Source organism: Pygocentrus nattereri, chromosome 18 (assembly GCF_015220715.1).
Source record: "Pygocentrus nattereri isolate fPygNat1 chromosome 18, fPygNat1.pri, whole genome shotgun sequence".
NCBI classification, from domain to species: domain Eukaryota; kingdom Metazoa; phylum Chordata; class Actinopteri; order Characiformes; family Serrasalmidae; genus Pygocentrus; species Pygocentrus nattereri.
Genome location: NC_051228.1, coordinates 21,018,101 through 21,030,211, shown reverse-complemented (window position 1 = coordinate 21,030,211; position 12,111 = coordinate 21,018,101). Strand labels below are relative to the sequence as shown.

Below are 12,111 nucleotides of genomic sequence, written 5' to 3'. Positions count from 1 at the left end.
CAGCAGCAGCATTTCCCAGGGCAGTCCTAGTCTGGGCTTCTTCTCAAATATTGTTTATGTGTCTCTTATTAGAGTAAGAAAGCTTCACTAGCACGGAATAAGTATGCCTGCTCATCCTGAATTACTGAGTTCAATAAACTGTGGATGACACGCTAAACCGGCATGTCACATGGCACTGCATGCATTTTCAGCCATATTTGAGGTCTGTTTGAAGATAATATAAAATGGGGTTCAGTGCTGGAGCACAACAGCCTGCAGAAAGTAATGTTTTTATTATACAATATATCATCAAAAGTATGTGGACACCCCTCCTGTTTAATAAGTTCAGGTGTTTCAGAGACACCCAGGTGTATACAATCAAGCACATAGCCATGCAATCTCCATAGACAAACACTGGCAGTAGACACTTTGCCAAGTCGCTTTGTGACATTCATTGTTGCTCAGACAGTAGACATGGAAAATTGAAATTAGTGCACTAATAAAGCTTGATGGTTAGCTGTTAGTTGAAATTACATCCAGAGTTGAAGTTGAATGATTGCTAGGGGTCCCATACGTCCCCTTATAGTAAAGGGACTCCCCATAATAGTGCCAAAATTGACCTTGAGTAGCCCTGTGTTATGTACCCTGGCAATATGAATGTCCTCTCACAAGGTGACCATCTTCTTTTACTACTTATGGGCTTCATCAAACCTACCTAGACCACCAAGCATACTAAATCAGTTTTTTTACTACCCAGTCACACACATAAGGCACCCTTGGTCAAATGACATGCTTCTGTTGATTTTCTAGGTGGAAATAAGTGAACGCACTTCTGCATATTTTAAAACACAATTACTGATTATTTACTGAACTAACAATATTGGGGGGGGGGTAAATAAATAAAATGTGGCCTGATCAAAAAAGTTATGTCTTATTTATTTGTTTGTTTGTTTCTTTGTTTGTTTGTTTATCCTTTTCCATATGTAATACTGATCAAATTAACAGAAATTGTGCACTAAACTGTATAGAAAAATGCAAAGGTTTTTTTTTGTTTGTACATAATGTGTTCATTCATTTTCACCTAGTAAATCAACAAAACATGTCATTCGAGCAGGGGTGTCCGAACATCTGCGTACAACTGTATATTGTAATGAATTAACTTAGAAAAGGTTATTAGACCAGCAACTGATGAGTCATCTTGTTGGCTTCTCATAAAGGGTTTGAAGTATGTTTTGTTTTTTTTAAATAAGGCTGGATCAATAACAAAGTATTGTTTTTAACTATTTTATACACAAAAATACATGAAGTGAAATGACCCCCAAAAATATCCATTGTGAAAATTGCATTTATGCACAACTTTCAGTTGTATGCAAAATTTAAAAGGCACCATGGTCACGTGACATTTTGTTGATTTTCTAAATCATACTTAAGTTTACACATCCTCTACACATTTAAAGTTACTGTTTATTTACTGAATTATCATATTGGGCAAAAAAACAATAAAATGTGGACTGCACAAAAGTAATGGCACATTTGATATTTTTTTCAAAATGTTAAATTTGCTTCTGGTCCAGGTTTATGTGTTAACCATGTTTGCTGGGCTGGAGCAGATATTTTTGTAGTTATATTATGTAAACCATTAAGTCACCTCACAGGCAGACCCCCCCCCCTCCCAAACACCCCCACACACACCTTTTCTACAATTCCAACCCTGACGCTCAGTATAAAGATGGAATACACCGTTTATTTTTTGAATTAACGCCATGCGTTTATTTCCATCACTGTGGAGATTTGCACTTTTATTGGAACCAGTTTCCCCTTCAAAAAGTGATTACCGCAGAAGCAAATACATGGCCTTGTACCCTCATTAAAAAAAAAAAAACACAGAATAAGCCACTCAATACCATTTTCTAAGAGCTTTTAGACAGTGTAGACAGAGTTATTTATTTACGTATTCCTTTATTTTTTTAGGATTGTGCATATTTTGCTTCTAATAACAATCTAAAATTTTGACATGTTAATTTTTCCCCTCCATTTCTTCAATGTCTAACTGCAAAAAGATAATAAGTAAAAACACATTCAGGGATTGATCAGGAGAATCTAATAATCAATAATCAGAAGGCTAATTTAATTACATGCCAATATATTAGTCTTTGATAGTGGGCCTCTGTAATGACTATTAGGTCAACACTGATTAATTTAACCTCTATAATAATATTACTTTTTTTTTTAAATAACAACATCTAAAACCATTTAAAAAAAACAGCAGGTCATCTGGAAGGTTCAGGAATAAATACACATATATAATACATATCAATATATACTGTGTATATTCATATTTATATGTCTATATCTTATATGCAGATAGCTTTCATTCCTTGTTTAGTCCCTGTGCTATCCACTGATTTATGGCCTTTGTAACTGGGGTTTGTGGTGCTCCCCACACATATTCTGATCACAAGTGACTAACACTGTAAAATTAAAGGCTAACGGTACAATACTATGGTTCTGCTATTGTTCCTATGCAGTGGATCGCAGTGCTCCTTACAGCTTTACGTACAGAAATAATGATTTCTCTCCCCATTGGACCATGATCAGAAGTGTTACACGTTTGCAGATAAAACATCTCACAATAATCCTAAAACCTCTGTTTTATTTTTTCCATGTGGCCACTTGGCGTGCTGAAGTTTTGAAGTAAGAGCGAAAAACAGTATGCAGTTTGACAGAGTGGTCTGAGAAAAGGTGCGTCGATGGCTTATAGAGTCTCTGAGTGTTGTGTCTTGTTTAGTCGTTTAGTCCAGTCCTCTCTCCGTGCCGGGGCTTGTCCCACACCTCTTTGTGCTGTGTGACCCTCACTGCTGTGCGTGTGCTCCAGGCTGCGTTAGCCGTGGTTACAGTGGCAGGCGGATGTGCATGGCAGCACTGTTGGGCCGAGCAGCCAGGATGTAGATGGCGCTCTCACGCAGGAAAGCGTCCCACGTCACCGGCCTGAAAAACACGCAAAGAATGTGTAGAACACGTACATAGCTATGCAGATAGATAAACACTGGCAGTAAAATGGGTCATACTAAAGAACTCTGGAGCAGTGGATACGTATTCAGTGGAGTGATGAATCACGCTTCTGACAGTCTAATGGATGAGTCTTGGTTTGGTGAATGCCAAGAGAACGTTACCTGCCTGACTGCATTGTACCAACTGTAAAGTTTGGTGGAGGAGGGATAATGTTATGGGGTTGGTTTTCAGGGGTTGGCCTAGGACCCTTAGTTTCAGTGAAGAGAAATCTTAACGCTTCAGCAGATGAAGACATTTTGAACAATTACAAGCTTCCAACTTTGTGGGAACAGGTTGGGGAACAACGTTTTCTGTTCCAGCATGACTGAGCCCCAGTGCGCAAAGTACATAAAGTCATGGCTGGGTGAGCCAGGCTCTCTTATCCAAAATCAGTGTCTGACCTCACAAATGCTCTTCTGGATGAATGAGCAAGTATTCCCACAGACACACTTGAAAATCTTGTAGAAAGCTTTCCAGAAGAGGGGAAGCTGTTGTAGGAGGGACCCACTTTATATTAATGCCTATGGGTTTAGAATGGGATGCCATAAAAGCTGTAGGTGTGATGTGTAGGTGTCCAAATATATACGCTTTCCGTACAGACCTGTTGTCATATTTCTCCATGGCTTTGTCTCTGCTCTTGTCACTGCTGGAGCTGGCTGGGCTGCTCTCTGATATTGGGCCGACATGGCTGATACTGCAGGAAAGAAAAACAAGTTAAAACACCACATATTCAAGCTCAGTCTGGTCCATCGCTCTGTTTGTTTTCTCTCCCTCACACAGGCTCACGCGCACAGACAGGGTCACTGAGCACAACCCAGAGTTTCATTTCTAGACCGTTATTCTTTTGTTTACTCACAGACTTGAAAGGATCTGCCATAACAGCCTACACACATTCTAAACATCTATCATTCACTACACTTACATGCTTTCATACATATATTCAAACTTCAGTTCCACAGTAAAAAAAAATAAATAAATAAAACAAAAAATATTTAAACCCAGTGTGTGTGTGTGTGTGTGTGTGTATTTAAAAAACAATGAAGGTTTATATTCTGATTTATTGAAACTCCAGGCATTAAGGAAAATATTAAAAGCTAGATATATACAATTTGTAAAATACACACACACACACACACACACACACACACACACACACACACACACACACACACACACACACACATACACTGCTATATATATATATATATATATATATATATATATATATATATGTATATATATATATATATATCACTACCTAATCACTAAGTTGCTACCTAAATACATTTTCAATGTATTCAACTTTTTGTTACAATAAAAATATGATGGTTTTATATGTACACAATTAAGCCTTTGCAATGAATAACTGCATATCTGAAATTTTTGTGTAAAAATCATAAAAACATGATATGGCATTGTTTGATACCCTGTAGGCTATTTAAAATATAGGGGTCACTGAAGTTTGGCTTTTTAATGTAAAACATTGTACAAAATAAAATAGAGAACAAATAACTACAGAAAAAGAAGTGTGGCTAGGTTTTTTATGAGATTTGTTCAAAATGAGCTGAAATTGTCAAAATTGAAACATTTAATAAAGATTGGGTAGTGCTAAAATTGTTTTGGTAGTGAAAAAAAAATCATTTAAATAGTAAACATAATTAAGGTATAGGGTCACTGAAAGCAAAAGGATTTTCATCTAAAGTCCAGTGACTCGGCAATGTGTTTTCAACTCTCTAGTAGAGTTTTCAACTAATCTAGTAGAATGATCCACATGTGAAAAAAATATTTATAGGTAAAACACATTTTGTCCCTGTCGGAACAAAACTTTGTACCTCCAAAGTGGGAAACTTACAGGAGAAAGAAAAAACTTTCTTAACTTGTAATTGAAGTTAATGTAGCAAGATAAGTCTTTTTACTTTAAGTGTTAAGACAATTTCTATTTCATTCATCATGAAATTTTAACACAAAGCAAAGAATAACTAGACTTCAAATTATGCACAATGACAAACACACAGATACAACAATTTTGTGCGACAGCTATGTGTGTGTTATTTTAGATGCGTCCATAATCACCAGAAATCTGGATGTTCCTGAAATGAGAAATCAGTACAGCAAACTCTGCCTATATTTGACTATATTGACCCATATATAATTATATAATAAGTGGTGTGTGATGTTTTCAGGGCTAATAAAGTAGGTCAGTGGTAGAAGTTAAGCTTAAGCTCCGGGCATAAGCCCAATTCAGCACAGGTGGTGGGCAACAGCTTTAATAATAGAACATCAGAGTCTGAAAAGATGTTTTATCATTAATACAACATTACTATGTAACTACTAAGCACTGTACTATTTCTACTACTAAGAGTATTGTACTATTTATACTATATGTACTACTACTTACTAAGTAGCGTACTATGTGTAGTGCACATGGCTCCATTGCTGATGTCATAACTTTGTGAATAGATATCAGTGTTTTGACATCAAATGTGCATGTGTGCATAAGCCAATTAACATGTTCATATGGAGGTAGAAAGCGAGTTGAAAAACATTGATTACTTAGAGAACACTGCATCTTCTTTGGTGCATGATCTAGTTTGTTATGTGTCATATACTAGAGATCGTAATATGCTACAGTTATAGCAAATGATCATTTATTGGGTAATTGGGAGGTGTCTGTCCTAAATCCTAACCCTCAAATATACCAAGCTGCACATCTGCTGCACCTTTGTTTTATTTGCTTAATATTGTTTTAAAACCTTCCATCACGCTTTAACCTACTCAGTCACTGCTAAACATTCTCAAGTTTACTCCTGCATTTAATATGTCTATATAATTACATCACTATCTAGCCCTAAATCAGTGCTCATTTGTACCAATTAGTGTAGTCTGTACCCTTTGAGTGGGATGAAAGGGTTGTTTGCATCGTTAAAGGGTTCTTCAGATTGATGGAGAATGTGATGTAGATGGTTCTATATAGAACCTTTTTGAAATGGGTTATATATAGCACCAAAAGACATTTCGCTTTTGTTACAAGGTTACAGGCTTGATATTATAACAGGAGAAGAAGCCTTTTTGGTGCTATATGGAACACCTTTCAAAAAGATTCTATATAGAGCCATAGAAAACCCACTCTCCATAAATCTGAAAAAACATTTAATGATGCAAAGAGACCTTTAATCATGCAAAGCATTCTTTGAGTGTTCACAGGTCTACATAGAATCATTTACTTTACTAAAGGAACCTTCTTCTGGTCCCAGAGAACTCATGTACAGGACTGGTGTTTTGTTACTGCCTCCAACTCCCAACTTAGACAAGTTCAAGCACTTTTTTTTAACATACTGAGTGTTTTATCATATTGACATATTGAATAAGGGTGTAACAGTATACAAATTCCATGATATATGTTTTGATTATTGCACCACAATATGATCCATTTTCAATACAGAAATGAAACGTCAACATTCGTTTTGCATTTATTTTTTTCAGTCCAGGCTCCAGGGCCAAAACAAGACCGCATCTAACAAAATGAAACTGTGTTCGATTCACAGTGCATATTTTCTCACAATCTCCATAAAATAAATGTTAATATGCATATTCTGACACTCTTTTACAATAATACAAGAAAATAAAATCCTATTTTATACACAAATCCTTCAAATAAGCATGTTTTGAACATTAAAATTTGCAATGCAGGTCATCACTTTAAGTGTGAATCTGCCACTTTGTGGTGAAACAGTGCCCTGTAAACAAACCCAAATAGCCTCTCCAGACTCCTCTCTTTCATCTTCAGCGTTCAGCTGATTTTAATGAGCACATATTTGAATGAAATCTTGTTTATGGAAAGTGGAGGCCAAACGCACAGAGCCCTTTAACCTGCAGTGCCCATTTAATCAGATGAGAGATGTTCCTAAGGGCTTCTCTAAAGAGAACAAAAGCCTCTTGTTTGATCCTGAAATGGGAAAGGTTGGGTCAGCTTTAGCTAACAAAGCCTTAAGGACCAACATGGGTATGCTCAGAAAAGCTATGAGGAGGAGGAGGATAGTAATGATGATTAGAATGATAGAGACAGCATTTTTCTTTTTGTTTTAATATAAATGTTCACTTTATATTACAAACTTTTTTTGTAATATAAAGTGAGAAAAAATGAATAAAATGTTCTTAACTTCAATGAAAAATCAATGAGTGTGTTTTCATGCACTTTATAATCCGATAACTGCAGGAATTCAGATTTTGTCAGTAGTCAGATCGATGTAACAATGCACTCAATGTAACAAGACAATTTCAAATCATTTTGGGCTACTGAACTGTAAAGAACTGTAACAAAAATGAAGTTGTAAAGTTTTCCTGTGACAGCTAAAATGTTGTTAGTAACACCCTTATTCATCAAACCTGTGCACAGTCATATCTCACTGTGAAATGAGCAAACACGAATCTCACCCACAGTTATTTATCAAGTACGATTAAACTCATTTTCAGTCAATGTGTATGTAAAATCCGCACATAATAGCTTGACAATCTCAGTGTATTAAACATTCTCAATTAAAACCATTTTAGTTGCTTAAAGCCCCTGTTGGGAACTGTTTTATGTTCTAATTTTCTGTTCTTCTTGCCATGTTTTAGTTGTTATTCATTGTTAAGTATTGTTAATAGCACAAATTTCATTCATGACCATTCAAAATCCTTTTTATGGCAGCCAGAACAAAACACTCTTTTACACAAGTAAGATATTTGGTGGTGGTGTTCGGAGTCTTGCCCAAGGACTCTTATTGGTGTAGTGTAGGGTGTTTGCCCAACTGGGGTTCAATCCCCACCTGGGCAAACACCCTACACTACACCAATAAGAGTCCTTGGGCAAGACTCCGAACACCACCTTGGCCTACCTGTGTAAAATGATCAAATTGTAAGTCGCTCTGGATAAGAGCATCAGCCAAATGCCGTAAATGTAAATGTAAAATAGTTATAATAGCATCTGAGTCCCTGAGAAAGCCAACAGTGGCAACTCAAAGGCAGTGTAAAAATCATCATTCCTGCGAACCTTGGTCTCCTAAGTCTCTTCTCTCGTAAAGATAAAGACTTATGACACCCCTGTCTACTCATTTTCGTGATTTTCTTCTGTTAATTATCATTTTTGTGATTTTTGACTGTGAGCTGGTTCAGAAGGAATGCTGTCTGTATTTTCCGCCGAGAGATTTTTGAAATTATATTTTTCTGCCATTTTCTTCAGTTATATGCTGGATGGGACTACATTTGGCACAAATGATGTCAGATCTGTCAATGTACCAGTCGAAGACAGCACTATACACACTGCATACTCATGTTCCTCTCTACTACATGCAGTGACCACTGCTCTGTGTTTTTACACAAAACTCAGCAAGTAGCTTATTTAAGCTATACCTGTTGCAGGATTCTACTGGAAGTGCTTAATTTCATTTACAAGAGCATGATAACTAGCAGTCCCTCTTAACTGTAAGAATAAACAGTATCTTAGTTTAGTGTCAGGATAGCTACCCCCACACACACATCAAGGCTCACAATGTTTCCCCACAATTGTACTTTACAGTTGTAATTCACAGCAAGGCACAAGAGAAATTACTCTTCAATGTCCACACATATGACCAACTTAGTAGCGCAGTCCCATAGTTTGTAAGCTGGATAGGTCACTTGTATAACATTATTGCTGACCATTCAAAAATACGACATGATTCCCATGATCTGCCTAAACTTGCGTTTAACAACATTAGCTGCAAAAAGCAATTAGAGCTCTGAAAAAATGACCATTAGATAATAATATGTATTTATTGAAAATAACACTGGTAAATGTTTTTCCCGCATCATATTTCTACTGTCAAAAACATTTGAAACTATGTCGAGTGAGGTTATGTTAAGTAAACCTGTTTTTGCATGTTAGGAGTGGCTTAGTATTCTGGGATAAGCAAATAAAAAATTATGCCAAACAGTAAAAATAAAACTGAACAGTAGAGACATAAACCTATGCTACTGTTTCTTTCTAACGCTAGACCCACCGATCTGGCTAAAACAGTGCTAAATGTTTTCTGAAAAGAAACTTAAGACATTATGTTGTCAGTTAAGGAAAATACACTCAAATACAAATTTGAGGAAAGGTCATTACTTAGCTTCTTCACTCACAATCAGAGAGTCTCTGGTATTCTTACTAGGGATCAATCTGTCTCTAGTATTCTTACTAGGGATGCAGCACTGGTCTGCCTCAGGGTGGTGCTGTAGCAAATTTGTTCACCCAATTGGTCCTTCACAGCCTAACAACTGTAATTATGTCCAGGATACCCATGAAAGACTTTAAAATATGCTGTGGCATATTTATGAATCTGAAGAATTTCCCAAGGGACTGGTATAAAGAATGAATTTAGTCATTTCTCAGACTGAAAACATAAGAGGAGATGCACAAGATCTCAGTTGTTGTTTGGAAGAGTGAAGCACCAAACTAGTAAAGAGCACTTCCAGAAGGAGAATAGTTGAAACAAACATTCTGGCTCCATTAAAGCTAGCATGACTGCCAGTATGGCTACTGATTTAGGCAGCCAACACAAGAGTAGCCAGCGTAGAACCTGTCAAATACTAGGAATTATTTCACTCTCTGATCCAACACTACTGGAATTTGGAAAATATTACAGTCATTCACATTTCAGTTCCAGCAGGTCCACAGCAATCTGTTTATGTTAGGCTAAAGCTAATCTCAAAAGGCAGGCCATGTCTTTTTGTTCCTTCCTGCCTCAGGAACAAAGTGAACTGGAGCAGAAAGCTTGGATGATTAAGGGGCTGCTGAAACATCCCTGACTCAACTCATTCAGCTAAATGGTATAAAGATAGTGTGGTTTGGATTACTTGTAGGTTGAGATATCTTCTCTTATTTGTGGCACACTGGTATAATTGTTATGACAAAACATACACTTGAATTTTGGTACAAGTACTGGATGCATTTTACCAGTATACCAGATAAACAGGTATACTACTCACTACTACTATGATGGCAAACATATAATGATATGATAATGCAGAACTAAGTCAGATTTAAGAGTTGTTATATAAGAGTTGTTAGCCATGTCAGCACTTTTGCGTTACTACACTTTAACATTTTCCAACAAATCTGTATATGGTTGAAGCTCATGCTGATTGTGACTTACCCCATATTCACTATAGGGGAGCACAATCCCATGAGTCTGTGTAGGAAACACACATGCAGTAACCACATTGAGGATGGAAAGATGGATGACAGCAGTGAGTTAGCATGGAAGATAAAAGCAGCAGAAAGACATTATGGAGAGAAGCAAAGGTTGATTCCAAAACAGTGTCCGAATTGACCCTCGGGGCAGATTTACTAAAACAGGCACTAATTACTGACCATCTAAAGACACTTTGTCCTGGTGGGGGCCAATTTAGCAGCTTATCTTCTAAAACACCCATGCACATGGTCACTGATATTAAAACTTGTTTTCACCAGATAGAAGAAAAGTTTTTTTGTCCAAATTAAATCTATTTCCATTTGTGGTTTATGGTCAAAATAAAAAAAACATTTTCTTGAGATTGAAATATACCAAACTTTTTAGGAAATAGCAGCTTAAAATGTTAAAGCATTCAGTCAGTATTTACTACCAGTCTTCATAAATTGGAGTATTTTATTATACTAAACTCCCAGTATTTTGCACTTGGAGAGGGAAGCTTTTATAAACACATATTGTTGCTGTCCAAAGAAAAACATCGGCAAAACAGTAACTTTACAAGGGAAGGCAAAAACATTCTTAACTTTTAATGTAAAATAATGTGAAGCGTATTTTATTCCAGGTGAATTTGGAGCATGTCTGTTGGTCTACTCATCATGACACTTTTACAAATTATAAAGGACAGCTGCTGGGCTCAGATAATACAGAAATATAAAGAATGACAAATATGGAGAGACATCTTTTTCTTTGGACAGCATCAATATGCAATCAGGTTAAAAGCACAAAAGAGTGCCCCTGACTGCCCCTTTGGTCTTATTAATCATAGTAAAGGGCTGCTGTCCCTATTTAGTGCATTTTAAAAGCCACAAAATGGAAAGGATTAGTAAATCTGCCCACAGTGTCCCAACTAGCATGTACAGTGGTGCTTGAAAGTTTGTGAACCCTTTAGAATTTTATACATTTCTACATAAATTTGACCTAAAACTTCATCAGATGTTCACACAAGTCTTAATAGTAGATAAAGAAAACCAAATTGAACAAATGAGACCAATATATTACACTTGGTCATCTATGTATTGAGGAAAATGATCCAGTATTATTATTAGTATTGATCTGTGAGTGGCAAAGGTATGTAAGCCTTTAGGATTAGCAGATAATTTGAAGGAGAAACTTGAGTCAGGTATCAGGTTTCAATAAATGAGATGGCAATCAGGTGTGAGTGACCACCCTGTTTAATATAAAGAACAGGGATCTATCACAGTCTGATCTTCACAACATGTTGTGTATGATGGCACGAAGGAAGGAGATTTCTGAGGACTTCAGAAGAAGAGTTGTTGATGCTCATCGGGCTAGAAAAGATTACAAACCCATCTCTGAACAGTTTGGACACCACCAACCAGCAAAGGGACAAAGGAACACAGGATAACTTCTACACAACTAAAGACCTGTCTCACGGTGGCTAATGTTAATGTTCATCAGTCCACCATCAGGAGAACACTGAACAACAATGGTGTGCATGGCAGGGTTGCAAGGAGAAAGCCATTGCTCTCCAAAAAGAACATTGCTGGCTGTCTACAGTTTGCTAAAGATCACATGGACAAGCCAGGAGGCTACTGGGACAGTGTTCTGTGGACGGATGAGACCAAAATCGATTTCTTTGGCCTAAATGAAAAATGTTGCTTGGGGAAGTGAAAACATGTATTCCAACATAAAAACCTTATTCCATCTATGAAACATGGTGGTGGTAGTATCATGGTTTGGGACTGTTTTACTGCATCTGGGCCAGTACAGCTTGCCATCATTGATGGAACAATGAACTCTGAATTATCCCAGCAAATTCTAAAGGAAAATATCAGGACATCTATCTGTGAGCTGAAACTCAAGAGGA

At 36.8% G+C, this 12,111-nt stretch overlaps 1 protein-coding gene across 1 annotated transcript in view; it reads right to left on the bottom strand.

The window, feature by feature from the left end:
- Positions 1 to 1,721: 1,721 nt before the first annotated feature.
- Positions 1,722 to 12,111, bottom strand: part of phf24 (PHD finger protein 24) — an 81,156-nt gene continuing 70,766 nt past the window's right edge. Inside the window, exons 7-8 of the mRNA XM_017697225.2 lie at positions 3,632 to 3,724; positions 1,722 to 2,967 (exon numbers count right to left, since the gene is read on the bottom strand). Of these exons, the coding sequence (XP_017552714.2) occupies positions 2,871 to 2,967; positions 3,632 to 3,724 (190 nt within the window). The 3' untranslated portion in view covers positions 1,722 to 2,870. The remainder of the gene's footprint in view (positions 2,968 to 3,631; positions 3,725 to 12,111) is intronic.